The 17,086-nt window shown below is 43.6% G+C and overlaps 5 protein-coding genes across 5 annotated transcripts; 4 read left to right on the top strand and 1 right to left on the bottom strand.

The window, feature by feature from the left end:
- Positions 1-4,494: 4,494 nt before the first annotated feature.
- MELLADRAFT_72815 (uncharacterized protein) lies at positions 4,495-5,334 on the top strand (the record flags this gene model as incomplete). Its single annotated transcript, XM_007414283.1, has 2 exons — positions 4,495-4,785; positions 4,856-5,334. Coding segments are annotated over 2 exons (699 nt in total), but the record flags the coding sequence as incomplete, so codon positions are not given.
- A 522-nt stretch (positions 5,335-5,856) lies between these two features.
- On the bottom strand, positions 5,857-7,467 carry MELLADRAFT_49870 (uncharacterized protein; the record flags this gene model as incomplete). Its single annotated transcript, XM_007414282.1, has 2 exons — positions 5,857-7,045; positions 7,138-7,467. 2 exons carry the CDS (start codon positions 7,465-7,467, stop codon positions 6,491-6,493), a joined length of 885 nt encoding a protein of 294 aa, XP_007414344.1.
- An 814-nt stretch (positions 7,468-8,281) lies between these two features.
- On the top strand, positions 8,282-11,823 carry MELLADRAFT_91482 (uncharacterized protein; the record flags this gene model as incomplete). Its single annotated transcript, XM_007414284.1, has 18 exons — positions 8,282-8,317; positions 8,409-8,426; positions 8,548-8,640; positions 8,742-8,899; positions 8,966-9,106; positions 9,188-9,214; positions 9,278-9,438; positions 9,505-9,580; positions 9,661-9,727; positions 9,789-9,926; positions 10,020-10,147; positions 10,219-10,305; positions 10,415-10,496; positions 10,591-10,648; positions 10,722-10,774; positions 10,863-11,159; positions 11,271-11,370; positions 11,462-11,823. The coding sequence occupies 18 exons, from the start codon at positions 8,282-8,284 to the stop codon at positions 11,821-11,823; spliced, it is 2,082 nt and encodes a 693-aa protein (XP_007414346.1).
- Positions 11,824-13,019: 1,196 nt separating this feature from the next.
- On the top strand, positions 13,020-14,228 carry MELLADRAFT_66440 (uncharacterized protein; the record flags this gene model as incomplete). The annotated part of the gene is made up of 1 exon (XM_007414285.1): positions 13,020-14,228. One exon carries the CDS (start codon positions 13,020-13,022, stop codon positions 14,226-14,228), a length of 1,209 nt encoding a protein of 402 aa, XP_007414347.1.
- Positions 14,229-15,005: 777 nt separating this feature from the next.
- MELLADRAFT_75492 (uncharacterized protein) lies at positions 15,006-16,786 on the top strand (the record flags this gene model as incomplete). Its single annotated transcript, XM_007414286.1, has 9 exons — positions 15,006-15,106; positions 15,193-15,218; positions 15,302-15,388; positions 15,459-15,591; positions 15,671-15,745; positions 15,812-15,950; positions 16,014-16,248; positions 16,335-16,422; positions 16,449-16,786. 9 exons carry the CDS (start codon positions 15,079-15,081, stop codon positions 16,784-16,786), a joined length of 1,149 nt encoding a protein of 382 aa, XP_007414348.1.
- Between the last annotated feature and the right edge of the window lie 300 nt (positions 16,787-17,086).

The following is a 17,086-nucleotide window of genomic DNA, read 5'->3' as shown; positions in this document are numbered from 1 at the left end:
AAGCGCGCATATCACTGGCCGTCAATGAAAGCATTCATCAACAAATACGTGGACGGATGTGGATCATGTCAACGCGTAAAATCTAGGACCGAAAAGCCATTTGGAAGTCTCCAACCTTTACCTATCCCGGAAGGACCATGGCTCGACATTTGCTACGACCTAATCACGGACTTACCCAAATCTGGAGGTTATGACAGTATCCTAACTGTTGTTGACAGACTCACAAAGATGGCGCACTTTGTTGCATGTAGGAAGAGCATGAAATCCGAAGAGCTTGCTGATTTAATGATCAAGGAAGTTTGGAGGTTGCACGGCACTCCACGAACGGTAACATCTGATCGAGGAAATATCTTTATATCACGTATCACTAAAGATTTCCACAGAAGACTAGGCATCAAGACCCAATCCTCAACGGCGTATCATCCCCAAACAGATGGCCAATCAGAAATTACGAACAAAGTGGTTGAATTATATATCAGGCACTTCACCGCATACAAGCAAGATGACTGGCTGACGTTATTACCATTTGCTGAATTTTCGTATAACAACAGTGAACACTTGGCGATAGGCGTGTCCCCGTTCAAAGCTAATTATGGATTCAATGTCAACTTCACCGATGTTCCGTCCAGTGAACAATGTTTACCGCTGGTGGAACAAAGAATTGATCAAATCAAAAATGTTCAACGTGAATTAAAAGATGCAATGGGCCTAACTCAAGAATTAATGAAGATGCAACATGATAGCAAAGTTCGAGATACACCTAATTGGAAGAAAGGAGACAAGGTCTGGCTCAACAACAAGCACCTATCAACAACACGGCCCACAGCTAAGTTTGCCCATAGATGGGTAGGACCATTTGTTATTTCAGCGCGTGTGTCTAAAAATGCTTACAAGATTGTGTTACCTAAATCTATGAGTAAGGTACACCCTGTTTTTCACGTCAACCTATTAAGAAAATTCGAAGAAAGCAAGATACCAGGACATCACAAAATGCCGCCACCACCAATAGTTATGAATAATGAAGATGAATTTGAAATTAATGAAATACTTGATAAGAGAAAAAGAGGAAGAAAATTAGAGTATTTAATTAACTGGAAGGGATATGGTGAAGAACATGATTCATGGGAACCAGAAGAAGGTCTCAAGAATGCAAAACAATTAATGAATGATTTTAATAGAAAGTATCCAGATGCTGAAGTTAGATACAAAAGGACGAGGAGAAAGAAGTGAGGGTATGGCTTTTTCCCACTGGGTTTTTTAATGCCACCCGGGGATAGATGCTGGCCTGCAAGAGGAGGTAGAGACATAAAAGGGGGAGTGGTGTTATGACCTGTCACGCGTGTTACATGTAGAGTTCATACTAGTCTTGTCTCCCGTTGTGCATATTGCTTTTCCTCACTTAGCAATCTACTATATTCACGAGACCACCCTTAAAGCTTCTCTTGCATCTCCCTCTCGAAGCTACAACACAGCGCCGAACTGAGGTAAGTGAGATTCCGACCCCCAGAGTCGTGATGATATCGCGATACGCCATCCCACGAAGAGCCATCCGAACCACTACAAACTTAATGTCAGTACTGTAGAGGTTCGTTGGCATCTGTAATTAAACCAATTAAACATGTCTATCAGCAACGAGAAATGAAACTGACTTCATTAAAGGTTGATAAGGGATAGGGATGGTAGGTGAGATGTATTGAAAGCACATACCTTGATGAAATGATTCGAAGGATTTGAAACACGGTCTGGAATCAATTGAAGGAATCGATTTGATTATGAATCAAATCGTAATAAAGGAACACAGTGAATTCAAGGCTAATTAGCGGGAGAAGTCAGTCTTTCATTACATAGGCAAGATCAAAAGGAGAGAGATAAAAACTCACCGGATTGAATTATGAGAATCAGAACCAGATGAAAGGGGGAATTGAGCAAGAAACAAGAAAGAGTGAGAAAAGTGGAGGGAAAGGAAACCGGCTTCAAGATTGAACTGGAACTGGATGGAGGAAGGAACCTTCCTTCCATCAGCTGTCGTGATATGGTGATTGACAGAATGACCGATGGAAGCTCAAGCTACACGACAGGAGAGAGGGCAAATCGCAGGTATCTCACGGTCATACCGTGGGTTTTGACCGTCTTGAGTTAAATCCCGCCGCAACACAACCTGGGAAATTTGCCGATAATTTTTTTAGTAGCTGTAATTGATCTGATTTTGTGGCCAACCTTTTTGTTACGGCTAGAGCTATTAAGTACTTAAGCTAGCGGGCCTAAGTACTTAGGTGGCTAAGGTACTACGTTTATTAGCATAATACAGCCTAAATATATGCTTAGGTCCCAAAATGTGGGAATTTTAGTAAAAAAAAATAATCAACTTGAACCGTTCAACTTTTTTGATTTTTTTTCACATTTTCAGATTGAGCTCATTCAGCCCGTTCCATAAATAGAATTGAGTTAGGGTAACACCGGGTCGAAGTTGAAATTTCGATTTTGCGGGCAAGGGGTAGTTGGAATCTGGCTTTAGCGACTGTAGCACCAATGATCTATCTCCTAAACCTGCACCACAAGAGTACTTCATAAGGTGTAAGAATCTACCACTAAGAGCATCCGCACTCGTGCGGTAAGTCGGGTGCGGTAAGGTTAAATTTACCGCAAACGCGGGGTCTTTTCCACACCGGTGAAAAATTAGCCCCGCGGTAGTTAATTTTCGGTCATTTTGCGTTAGCGAATCGGTAAATTTACCAATTGGCTAACGCATGCGGTATCACACATCACGACTTGTTCCCGGCAACTCGACTCCAAAAACAAAACTCAACCAGACCTCCAACACCAAAGTCAACAACCAATATCTCCTTTTCACCACTCACACACGATGAATTCCAAGCCTTACAGTTGCATGAATCAACTCGAGAACGTTCGACACCGATCGATGTCTTCAATTGAAATAAGTCAATCAACCATCTTGAACTCGACTCCAAACCATTCAGATGAAAATGAAAGATGTCTAGATTCATATAGCTATGTAGAGGTCAATATTTAAGAAAATCAACATTAAAAGACCAATCATTGGAGGACTTTTAGGATCAAGTGATACAAATTAAAAATTGAAGTTTGGATTTTTATTTCCTAGTTTTAAATTCTTTAAATCTTTTACAAGATCATTATGTGTATTCAGACTCATTAAAAGCTTTCTCGATGTAGTAAAGCCTTTGTTTTTTAATTGGAATTCATGTATTAAGATCTGAACAAACTCATGTTAAATTTGTAATTTTAAATTAAGATCTATCGATCGAGTAGATGAACAGGATGATATCGGGTCTTCATGTGTAGATGGAGTATTAGTATCTTAGTGCAAAGAAGAGAACAGTGCCTCTATCACATGAAAACTGGCCATGAAAGCAGGTGATGTGTACTCAAAAAATTAAAACTTTACCTTACTGCACAACCGGTGCGGAGTACATGCACTATCTGTAAAGTTATAAAAGTTACAGCGCTGCTAATGCAAACGAGTGCGAAATTTGGTTGAGTTAAGTAACTTTTTACTTAATGTTGTGTTTGTTACCGCACGTGACCAAATTAACAACCGCAAACGAGTGCGGATGCTCTAAGCTGAGATAGAGAAGGAAAGAGAGTCCTCCATAGAAAAAGACAAACGCAAAAGGGAGGAGCAATAGATAAGACTCCTCCCAATACACTAATGTAAACCCATAGCTAACTCCATCCTGTAACCTATAACCCATACTTCTCCCTTACACCACCATGGGTAGCACAGCCGAACCCTTGCCAAATGCGCTCAGAGCTGATTTCCCGCAAATCCTCAATTCCAAAAGCACACCCAAAGTGGTCTACCTGCTAATAACACAGGTTATTCATCCCGATTGGCATTAGATATGGAGCTTATGCAGGCTCAAGCCTGCTCAAGGGTTGGAATCAAGGGTCGAAGCTGGCTTCAGACAAGCAACGCAATTCAACCTCAGGCCGCGTCATCAGTCATTTCCGGGCCTTTCCTACCAAATTGAAAACCACGGATTTGAGAAAAAAATCGAAAATAACAGCAGAAACATTCATTTTCAAAACATGTAAATAGCAGGATTCAAGAACTGTCAGGTAGCTCAACCGCCAACGACTGATGTGTTCTGTGCTGTTTGCCTCTCGAAACTTCAAGTTATCGCTGCCGGTGCACGGTTCTGGAGTCTGCGAACAAGCCTCAACACTACCCATCTAATCTTTTGTGGATAAGTAGAGCACACCGGCGGTAGAGCAACATCCGCTTTGGTATTTTGAGTCCTGAAACCTAACGTGGATGCAAGTGAAAGGCGAGGCCGTTTTCTCTGAGGTGAAAGTCCAAGGAAGAAGTGAAGGGTAGACTCGGAGGTATGCAAACAAGGCAAGGATACTCGAGGAGTAAGTGCGAGGTGTGCGAGGGCTGAAAAGTCAAAACATACATAAAGCTGACCAAATCATGAACTTTTGGAACTTTTGGAACTTGTGAATTCGCAGTGTATCACCACCTGAGACTCAGCACTCAACTTTCATCATCTCAACTCTCACCCAAACTAACCATCGTCTCTGAAATGACCCAGAGTCAAATATTCAAACGAGTTCCAATTTCAACTCGAAGCCAGTCTTCAATCGATCAACCTAATCAACTTCATCGATCAGCGCCTCCTACAACAGCTCCTCCTACCACGTCCAAACTCGATCCGACCTCTCAACCCAAGAGGAGAGGTAGATGGAAATGGTCAGATCTCTTTACCCCGTTCTATCTACCAAGATATGATGGCACTTATAATGGTCAGTGTTTTAATTGTCATCTTGGTTTAATTCCTCTGGAATGTTGTCTGACTTATCACTTCCTTTACAGTGGGAACTTTGACATTAGAATTACCCATCCCTGATTCGATCCCATCTCAAGCTGATAACCCACTTCGTCTCAAAGAGAATCCTAATGGTCCTGCCTTCGAGCTCAACACTTCACTCATGACAATTTATTATCCAACTCAAGCTACCAAAGCTGTATCATCGGGTCCGACTTGGATAACTGTCTCTCAAATCAAGGGCTACTTTAAATTCGCGGGTCTTGATTTGATCAAACGTATCATTGCTCTCCCACTCGTCTTCCTCGCCACTGCCCGAATCAAGTTGCCCACTCTTGGATCCGTCCCTATCGCCCCGTCACCTTCCAAACATAACCTCGTCCTCTTCTGTCATGGCTTGACCGGAAATCGGACATGCTACTCTCAATATTGTGGTCAGCTCGCAGCCAGAGGATATGTAGTGGCCGCGATTGAGCATCGAGACCGATCCGGCGCTCATACTGTCGTCAACTCTTCCACACGACCCACGCAGGTCAAATATGTGGACATGGACGATTTCACTGATGAGACTCGCTCAGAGAACTATTTCATAGCCCGCGCTTATCAACTCGAACTCCGGGTCATCGAGCTTCTAGCTGCTTCCGAATTGCTTTCTGGTTTCGCTAAACCTGCCGGCTGGAAGTCAATCAAATCATCAAATCTTCGCATCAAAGGTTCTGCTGGTTATACGGGGGATGATGGGATGAAATGGACTGATCAGGAGTGGGATCGCTTTGCGTCAATGGTTAATTGGGATACTGACGTCACCTTGGCTGGGCATAGTTTTGGGTCAGCGACAATGGTGAGTATAGCTCAGTCACTTTACTCTTCATGAGAACAAAGTTTAATTCTTTGTTCACGACTTTGTACTTTTTAAATTAAACCTTTATTAGTTTGCTGCATCACGATATCCTAAACCGCCTCAACATTGGTCAAAGCTTATTCTTCTTGATCCATGGCTTGAGACCATAGAATACTGGCCAAAATCTGCACCACCACTTGAATCTGGAGAATCCGTTGAATCACCCATCTTAGTGATCAACTCGCCAGGGTTCACGGTCTGGTCCAGTCATTTCCGACCCCTCTATGATTTTCTTGCAACCCGCGATCCTCGACATCTCACTTGGTTTTTTACAATTGGTGGAATCATACATTCATCATTTTCCGATCTTCCTATAATATTCGAAAGGTGACGCCACTACCATTCCAGTACATTCCACTAATTGATGTATCACTGACGATCCTCTACACTCCTAAAAGGCTCTGGCGCATGAAAGGACAGCTCAAAGTGGATTCCCAAACGGCTCTTGATATCATGGTCAGGGCTTCGATCGAATTCATGTCCAATACTACAGGTGAAGTCCTTGTACCTCAATCAGTGACCAAAGACGCAGATGGTGTTCGCGAAGCACCTGGTGGCTCTGTCATCATCCACGTTCAACCCAAGAACTAGGACATGCAGCATTGGACTTGGCTGATCGGCACAGGATACGCCCGGAAATTGTACAACACAATGTTTACTTGTTTCATTTTCATTCAGGAATAACTTATTGACTACATAGATAATTGAAGTTGCAGTACATGTTTGTAGATACACATAGATTATGATATGAATGTTCACTTTCAATACATAGATTTCTCCATCACGCAACTCGCTTGGACCGTGCAATGATGTAAAGAGCTGTCGCACTCATGCCCATCAGAAAACCGATTGTACCTGGACCCAGCCAATCTCCATTCCATTTTTTTGACATTGGGCACCTTCGCCATTCATCCACAAGTGGTTTCCTTCTCCACCAAGGTATCAACATCTGCTTAGTCAACACTTTCCTATCTTGCTTTTTCATCTTAGCAGGTTCATCATCACCCCAAGCAGCTTGTAAGATCATTTCAATTTGTACATCATCCAACTCTGCTAATTCATCCCAACTCCAACGATCACAAAGTTTAATCATCCAACTCATTCGATCTGAGCTTCGATCCTGACTACTAACTTTTTCTCTTAATCGAGACCGAATAGTATCTACATTCGCGATTGCCTTTTCGAGATTGTTAGGTAAGTTTTTTTCAATGATTTGTCTCAATTGTGAGGCTAGTCTAGGTGCTTTTCCATTGGTAGAGACCATGATTTGAACAGGTCCACGTTTGATGATCGAACCAAAATAAAAATCACATTGAGGAGGTACATCTGCTACGTTCTTGATCAGGACAAAACAAGATAAAGAATGTCAATGGCATCATCTACATTACATTCCTCGCGAGTAAGGTGTGATGAGTGGGAGATACTTACCACTAAAATTGAGCGTGCCCTACAAATTTCAGCAACCTGACGACCTACACTTTCATCATCTACAGCCGTCAAAACTACGAAAGCATCTTTCAGATCGTCTTCATCGGAATAATTTCGATCGAGATATTTCCATATCTTCCCTTCATCGACTGCTTCTGAAACTTCTTTAGAGAGACCTGTTCGAGGTGCGATGAGAGTGATACGAGCCTGAGATCGAAGTAAGTAAACTAGTCTAGAGGCTGCAACATTTCCACCACCGATAAGTGTGACTGGTCGATTGGTGAGTTGAAGAGCTATACAGAGTGGTAAACTTGGTTCGGTGGAAGACATTGATGACCTCAACTACTTTTCATCATTCGAAACTTGTTCATGAAAGAATTCAGAATTGAGAACTGTGACTCGTGAGATCGGGGATGGATGGGTGACAATTACCCGAACTGCGATATTCTAGAACAAGCGGTCCCAGACCAAGCTGGATTCGACTCCAATGCTATTTTCTCAACTCTCGATCAATCCATCGCATCGTTTTAGATATCAAATGACTCAGGATTAGTAATCGAATTCTAGTATCCCTTCATGATGATGCGACTGTCTCTCACCAGAGCATACGGGTCAATCCGGCGAGTGTCCAATGGAGTCAGTTTCGTAATCTATTTGCCGATGAGAGAAAGCTTTCAAGTAACCACGTTGGAGGCTTCCTTTGACATTATTACAGAACCTTTCAGCTACCCATCGTCCTCCTAGAACAAAGGTGTCCATCTACCTCAGTGGTCAGTAAACGCAAGCCATCAATGGGCCTTCGATAAATTGCCAACAATCCTGATGCATATGCGATTCTGCAGGCCTGTATCCAATACGACTCAGTCCACTTGACCCGCGTCAATATCTCTTTCGCCGTGACCAAGAAGTTGAGCGGATTCTTATCAAATGAACATGGATACTCATCTCATATGAACATCATATGAACATGTAGATTTTGAGCAATCAGGTGCAACGCCTAGAGTTGCCTGTGTTGCGCATCCATCCACGGTACACTGATGGTGGCGCGATTGCCGAGATCGAGGTGGAGGACAAAAGAGCTTTTGAAGATCTTTTCAAAAAGACGAAAGAAACTTGGACCGGGATCGTGAAGCCTGTTTGGTGGATGCGATGGGCTCGCCGCGAAGTTTATCCTGTAAAGGTATGCTTATCTTATCACTCCCATCGTCCTTGGCACAATGATATCTTTGAGTGTAGCTTCTTGATGATTTCATGTCATATTCGAATCATAGGGCGTGCCTTGGCTTGAGGTAAATTTGGTTTTCCTTTGGCTCTTTTCCTGATACCATAAGAGGTTCAAGATTACATTCTACGCACAATTTAAAATTTGGTTCTACACGATACGATGTTTACCTTCTATGCATGAAGTAGGACATGGATCAATTTCCAAGCCGCACCATTCAAGTCGAGGTTGAAGGAACAGAGAAATTTACACAAGAATCACTTTGGCATCTGATTCGTCCAGTCAGTCTGTTTGCTCTACCCGCATTTCTGGACCATCATTGTCATTCATCTCATCACCTCAACCCGGAAAAATTATTTCGCTACATTTTTATGGAATACAGTTTGGAAGGATCAAGTCAATCGAGCTTTCTACTGCCAAAGAACCCTCGCTAAAAGTGGCGCGAGTCACTTTGGAAAGTGTAAGAGCAGCAACGGTGGTACGTAACTGTCTGCATGGTTATCGAACTCAAGAAGGTACTTCTCTAAGGGTATCATATGTGTCAGTCAAAGAACTCCAGAATTCCTCATTTGTCTTCGCTCACTCAATCTGTCTTGACATTAACAGTCCCAGTATCAAAGCGCATGCCGTTAGGAGCTGGCTCAGCTCTCATCCCAAGATAGTCTTACCAGTGCTCGTACTTTTGCTGGGAGGCGTGAGCTACGCCTTCTTTGATCCAATTCGGACTTTTTTCATCAAATCCCACATGTCAGTTTGACGACTTTGGGATGTATACGTATGGATACACATGATGTTGATGTTAAACCTGGTTTTGTTGCATCTGTATAGCTCAGGAGCTCTGGATGTTCACCAATAGTCTGTCTCCTTTTACCGTTTCCCCCAGTTATCTTCTCTGTCTGACGAGGATTCTGTTTCTAGCCAAATCGTGAATTGGCTTGAAAAAGAGACACGCACCCGGTTCTCGTTCTTCACGCCAGCTAACGAAGGTCAATCTGAAGACGCGAGCGGGGCAAGTGTAGTCGAGGTGGAGAGGAACGAAGCATTGGACAAATTGAGAGGATGGATATCAGGCTTGCCAGGTTCGTCTTTGCTGTTTATAATAAATTCATAAACGATATTCAAACGTGATTTGAATGTTCTTGTAGAGACCTTTGTGGTTATCAGCGGACCAAAAGGGAGCGGAAAGGGTGCACTGGTGGAAGAGCTGATTCGCCCTCGAAAGTAAGTTATTTGAAGCGCTGATGATGTGGTTGAATTCAGCAGATACGCCTGCCTTGATCTTGCTGACACTACGCCACTAGGAATGTGTTGGTCATCGATTGTGAGAAGGTTTGTAAGGATGCTTCGAGTGAAAGAAGACGTGTAGCAGTCAGTAAGATTTTGTTTACATTCACACAATATCACTTTGACTGACTCTTGCGAATTTTAGAATTTGGCAAAGGAAGTGGGATACTTTCCATATTTTACTTTCCTTGGATCTATCAATCATCTTATTGACTTAGGATCAGTAGGACTGATCGGACAAAAAGCTGGATTTGAAAGCTCCAGTGATACAGAGATTAGACAAGTAAGTATAGACGACCAAAGCATATGATGGAAGCCAACACGGCAGAGAGTCGCTAAAACTTGTAGAAGCGAGGTAAAAAAATGGAGCTGATAGTTATCATCTTGTGTCAATACAATGCAGATCTTAGATTTGGTCGAGGTGGCACTTGCAAAAGTCTCAGAGGAAGTGTCGAAACAGATCAAGACTACGCTAAATACTCCTCCAGGTGATAGTGCAGAAGTGTAAGTGAGCTTGATCTCTGTGTCTCGATTCTCGAAGTAACATTGAATGCGTCCTGATTGTCCTTCAACAGATCTGTACAAGAGAAAACCGATTTTGCAACGAGGACAGCCGAGCTGCATCGAGGGTACAGTAATGTACCGGTGGTGGTCTTGAAAGGGTTGGTACCACTTGTATCTTGACGCAGTTACAACATTCATTCCTCTACCTCAAATGCAATCTCTCTGGTAGGAGGATTAAGCAAAGGTTACTGACGTCCAAATTTGTAGATTTTGCACCGGACAAGCCAACAATGATGATTACTTATGGGATGGTCTAGCTGAATGGGCGAGTCGCTTGACGGAGAAAAAGGTATGTGCTGCCTTGTTTCTCCAATACAGCTCGAGCTCGACGCATTGACGACTGACTAGGTCGGCAAACGCAATATCTTTGACTAACTTGACAGATTGCACATGTGGTTTTCACGTCCGAAAATGTCGGGGTTGGAAAGCCGCTTAGCAAAGGTAAGCTTATATACTATTTGAAGTGGTCGGGATAGTATGAAATTTTAATCCGCGGTTCTACATGCACACTTAGCGCTTTCAAGTCGTCCGATGAACTTGATACATTTAACCGATGCAAATCCTGATGTGCGTATTGAATCAACTATGAATTCGACCTTAAAACCTCGAGCGTCATCCATGTCTGACACTTTTTGATGGGAACTCGTGATCAAAGAGCGCACTGCAATATATTGCGCGACAGATGGCTCGGCCTGATGATCGCGCAATGATTCTTAATCCGATCAATGGTCCATGTATAGCCAAGCTAGGCGGAAGATTGACCGAGTTGGACAAACTCATCGAGAAGATCAAAGCCGGGGTTCAACTGGAGGTTGCAGTGGAGGAGATTGTGATGCGATCCGTGATGGAGATCAAGAAAAAAATCACAATAGATGGTGAAAATGGTGATGGTGGGAAATGGAATAGGACTCAAGTTTGGGGGCTGATTCGCGCCTTGGATATGCAGGATGAGGTTAGCTAGGCTTGACCTTTTTATCTGCTGAGATGATCCATTGTGAAACTCGATCCTGACCCACTCTTCGATATTTTACTCTCGGTGATCACAATGCTTTGCTTTTGGTAGTTGATGTGGCATGCTACGGTGGTGGACCTCTTTGACGGGGATGAGAGCGGTCTTTATGCGTTGGAGGATGCCAATTTGATCACCATTGTACATCAAGATCGTCAGTATTTTTTTCATTTTCTATAGTATTTAGAAATCCCACAACAGTCACAACTAACTTGAATCTATGGGGCTTTGCTCTGTACGATCAGTCGGAGGATCAGTCATCCGGATCGGAAAACCAATCTACCGCACTGCCATCCGACGAATCTTGGAAGAAGATGTGGCCTTTACAGCTTACCAGGATCGAATAGCATCAATGAAGAAGTTAAAGAAAGCTGAAGAGGAGATCAAACAGAAGATCGGGGAACTGGTGGAATTAGCAAAATTGTTTCCAATCATCGGAACGATTGGTTCTAGTTCTAATTGGAGCCTGGGATCATCTAGCGGGAAACTTCCAGATGAAATCAAGTGGAAGGTTGAAAAGACGTTGAAGAAGTTAAAGACCTTGCAAGGTCAGGTTGATCAACTGGAGAAATCAGTGGAACTGGCGAAAAAAGGTCTGGCGAAGTGATTGAAGGGACTTGACAGCCTACCATTATATTTATCCCACGTGTTAATACTCAGTCACTGTTATAACATCTTTCATCGTCATTATGGGGAAGTATGAAGTTTCCCACATGGCTGACTGCTAGCGTTTTGTAGAAGGGAATTGCCTGCCGTCTCCAGTCTTCTACAACGGTCCCATATCAATCATTGAACAGAGCCGATGTCTCGAGTATGTGTGAATCGAAGACATCAAAACGATATACCGCGCCCGCCAGAGCTGCACAATAATTGTGCAAGCTGATCCAGCCTGGCCCGATGTGGCTTTTGAGCATCAATGTGAATGCAATGCTTTCCAGCTTCAGACTCTTTGATTGATACATGTATATTTTTGTGCAGTTATGACCTAAAGAATTCTCTCATATCAAAATCCTGCTATAGGGACAAACATGTCAGTCGAATTGCAATATGCTACACTAGAGCAACCGAGATCATTTCAAGTGCGGCTGCGAATGAACCACGCCTTTTCGTGATTAATGATATATTTGTACCACGGGATCAGGTCACAACCATACACATTCAAACTTCTCCAAGTTATCAGGTAAACGTGCCAGTCGTGGACTGACATGGTCCCATAGTCGGATTTAGGACAAAGGTCCGCAAGTGAGTTGCCAATTGTGGATGTGGATGTGGATGGAGGGTTCCTGTGTGCTCCAGCCTCCATCCATTCCCATCCAGAGACAGAGAAATGGCTTAAGATGCCTATGCGCATGTTATGTTTATGGGGGAATGAAATTCTAGTATTTATTTAGCACGTGCTGCTAAACAAAAGATCTCGCGGCGGAAAGGCCATCTTACAGCTTTTGTGACATCGAAAGATACGTTCCCTATCCCGAATGAAACATCAGTGCTTCAACAAATCACATTGTGCCGTATCACTTGTTTCGTCGTTCCTGGGGTCACGTCTTTAAGCTTGAAACACTAAAAAAATCCACCACCATCTGTTCGGCATGTTGTACATTCTTTGTTTCCTTCGCGCAATCTTGACGAGTACGCTTTGGGTCCGGTGGGAGGGACAAATTTGCTATTGACGTCGAATGAGAACTACAGATCAGCGGGACTCAATGTCGCAAGGTTGAGTACTATCGAATTACCACTCTTCTCGTCTAGCCTAGAAGTCAAACTCCACTTGGACGCATAGTTCGACTGCAATATCAACTGGAGATGATCACATCTTGGGTCGTTCCTACGTTTATCTTGGTTGTTGCGCAGGCTTCCCTTCACACTGCACAAGGGCAAGTTGGTTTGAGGCACCCAATCCTTCAACGACGCGTTCTTTTGGCGTCGGATCAAGGCTTCAAAGAAATCTCGAATGGCTTACTCGGAGCAAATACTCTTACATCACATGAAGTTGGAACCGGGGATGCAGTTTCGACTTTGATGGCCTCCTCACCCACAAGGACTCTTCACTCTTCACGACTGGATTCCAACACGCGCCAACCAGCAGCTCAGGTCATCAGCAAGCCCATCAGCGACGAGTCAATAGCTACCTCGGAACAACTGACCAAGTCCATGGGCCCACCTGAAGCGATCTCACAAGACACTCAGAACTCACAGGTCCGACACAGGCAGCCTTTCTACCACGATGACATAGATATCATCCAGTCTGATGCACCTTCCGGGCGAGGATCTGCATCGCCGTCCCGAGACGCTGTGATTCAAGAGATTCCTTCGAAAAACACGAAGCTCGATCAAGATATCAACCCTTGCATATCTTCTACCTCGTCAGGATGTCTTCATCAACTCGGCTCTCATGAAATTGATGACCCGGAAACTCCTGAACACTCGCTCATACAACACAAGGACGAGAAGAAACAAGATTGGAAAACATTAGAAGCTGATAGGCTTGATAAGTCACATACACCACCAGTAGGATTATCATGGACAAGACGTGTCCGAGAATCATATACATCATCGGTTGAAATCCTACGAGCCGCTTGGCATTCAGACTCTCAACACGAATATATGATTGGAAAGCCTATCTTAAGAGGTGGAAAAAAGATTGTTTGGGTAATGGGAAGATCGGCTCGTGGAGTAGTAGTTCTTGGGGAAAAGGGAGTGACTCTAGTGTATAAAGGTGCTAAAGCAACTGCGATTGTCGCGCGGGCAAGTGTGATTCTCACTGCTGTTGGGGCTTATAAAGTGACCTTGTTCACCTTGACTTTGGCACGCGATCTGGTGATCATCACATCTATAACAACTGTCCTGGTAGCCGGTTCTCTTCTTTATGCGGTTTGGCTCACCGTAAGCGGGACTGTTTCATTGATTTGGCTTGGAGGAAAAGCTGCGGTTGAGAGTTCGGCGGCTTTGTTTTCAAAGAATGGACACTTTCGTGGGATCCAAGACGTCGTAGCACATAAAAAAATTGTTTGACCACCTAAGCGCATTTAGTCTTCGACTATGGACGTCTTTTCATACACATCTGGTATGTCTCTATCCGTTAATCTTCTGTTTCTCGAGGATTCTCTGGCATCATAATTTATTCTGATTTCCTGACAAAATTATGCTCTCCTTGATTGCCTACTGAATTTTAGTCACATTTCTTGGGTTGCAATTTTGCTCGGATCAAATATGGTTGAGCAAAGCTACACAGAAATCATTACATTCCTGACCGTGAAATTTTGTTGTTTCTTTCGTAAAATAACTTGGACGAGATTTTTTTAAAAACTTTTGATTTACATACTTAAGCAATACCACATTTACATACATAAGCGATCTTATTTGGTATTTTCTTGAGGGCAAGAGAAGCTAGCCTCCATAGAACCTTGCCACTTCAGCTTCTAAAACCTGTTAAGCAGATAATAGGCTTGTCTTTAAGTGGTGAGTGAGGACAGGTACGATTTACCAGATCGCAACCAGGAATTGAGTCACTTTTTAATCCTATCTGCTGTCGATATTTCTCGAAACAATCCTGCTCGTATCACTGATCGTCCTTTGGTCGATTTCTATCACTGGTTTTAACAAACGCACCTTTTTCGCGGAGGGTGTGCGGCGCGTTTATTTGTCCAGGGCGTGCTGGGCTACGCATTGTGACATTTTAGTGTGCAATGTGCATGATGTTACAGCTTACAGTGTGTGTGTGTTGTAACTTGTAAATATGTAAATCGAAATCAGGATGTTCCTCAACAGTCTCATCAAGTTTTCTTTCCAAAAATTATCTTGAACCATCAATCCATCAAATTAACATCAACAACATCATCGTCACCCGTTATAACCAACCAACATGCCTCGAGTCGCTTACTACTTTGATGGTCTGTCTCTTTCTTTTTCTCAGATGTTCCTAACCCGGATTTCTTACACCATCTGAACTGATTCTTTCACCTGGGCTTTTCTTTAGATGACATCGGAGCCTATGCATTCGCGGTTAGTCTTCATTCATTGTCAATCACTTGACTATAATCATGCGCTTATCCTTCATTTCTTCCATTTGTCATTGGGCCCGTTAGCCACATCATCCAATGAAACCACACCGAATCAAAATGGCTCATAGCCTAGTCTTGAATGCTGGATTACACCAGAAGATGGACGTCCTGGTAAGGCTTAATGGCTTCTATCTTTTTTATTTTCAAGGATTACACGTTCTTACCTGCTTTTTGTTCCCAGACTGCAAAACGAGCAAGCAAAGAGGAAATGACGAAATTCCATACGGATGAATATATTAGTCATATCGCTTCGCTAAACCTTGATGACCCTGAGATGCTAGCTTCGGGCCGCGACAAGAGTGGTGACAATAGATGTGAGGACTCGTTTTTATGCCTTAGTTGGCGTTATAGCCCCCACAGCAACTGATTATCAACGATGTACTTTCCGTTTAGTCTTGGCCGGAGACGATTGTCCTGGATTCGAAGGATTGTTCGAATTCTGTTCAATCTCGGCTGGTGGATCAATTGGTTTGCGTCATTAATTTCCATCGATTTGAAAACATCACAGACCTGACACTGTCTCAACCCACCTAGCTGCCGCCAAAAGAATCAACTCCGGACAGGCTGATATAGCTATCAACTGGGCCGGTGGACTGCACCACGCAAAGAAGCGTGAAGCCAGTGGGTTTTGTTATGTCAATGATATAGTTTTGTCAATTCTGGAATTGCTCCGGTCAGTCTTCTCTCGCCCAACGACTTTTGAGATTGCTCCTCCCTAAATATTGACTCCCTTCAGATTCCACACGAGAGTTTTATATATCGACATTGATATACACCATGGTGATGGTGTAGAAGAGGCATTCTACACGACCGATCGAGTCTTAACTTGCTCCTTTCACAAGTTTGGTGACTTTTTCCCCGGAACGGGTCACGTAGGCGATCTTGGAATTGGTAAAGGTAATGGCTATGCCGTCAACGTTCCATTGAAGACTGGGATCAACGACGAGACCTACCGGAGCATATTTCAGCCGGTACGTTCTCGCTTCTTTGTCATCTCCTAGCAGTCTAACCTCCGGGAGCCAATCTAAGACATCTCTCGGCTCCTGAATTTATGCAGGTCATCAATCATATAATGGCCTGGTATCAGCCTGGTGCCGTTGTTCTACAATGCGGTGCTGATTCGCTTGCTGAAGATAAATTGGGCAGTTTCAATCTGTCAATGAATGGTCAGTATCTGTCCGTTCGTGTCGCTTGCTTCTGCTGAACGCTGAAATTGATATGATCGAATCACCATATACACTCACAGGTCATGCTGATTGTGTTCGACACGTCAAATCTTTCGGAGTTCCTCTCATCTTACTCGGTGGTGGAGGCTATACCATTCGAAATGTCGCCCGGACTTGGGCCTATGAGACTTCGGTCTGTTTAGGTCCATCTGAAGAGATGAACCCGGCCGAACTACCCTACAACGAATATATGGAGTATTTCGGCCCGACTTTCAAACTGGACGTCCCGTCGAATAATATGGACAACCAGAATTCAAGGGAGTACTTGAACAACATCTTGTGAGTGATGATGCGTGTCAAACTGATCAATCTTTCACTAAACTTATGTATTGTTTTTCGTAGGGCTCAAGTTGTAGACAATCTACGCAACATGCCATTTGCACCAAGTGTTCATCAGCGACCCCTCTCATGCATGCCTGACACCATCGAAGATTCCGAAGACTCAGATGCCCTCGATTCGGCTGAACCCCATGCCATATCTGCTTCGTCTTCAAACAATCAATGCGACCCTGCTCCAGTAGAGCCACCACCACCGCCTCAGGTACCGCAGCCCAGTAGAGTCGGTAGGCCGTCAAGGCTCAAG

The sequence above is a fragment of the Melampsora larici-populina genome, assembly GCF_000204055.1.
Source record: "Melampsora larici-populina 98AG31 unplaced genomic scaffold MELLAscaffold_42, whole genome shotgun sequence".
In the NCBI taxonomy this organism is placed as follows: Eukaryota; Fungi; Basidiomycota; class Pucciniomycetes; order Pucciniales; family Melampsoraceae; genus Melampsora; species Melampsora laricis-populina.
Note: the sequence above shows the minus strand (reverse complement) of the source record. Positions and strands in the feature narration are given on the sequence as shown.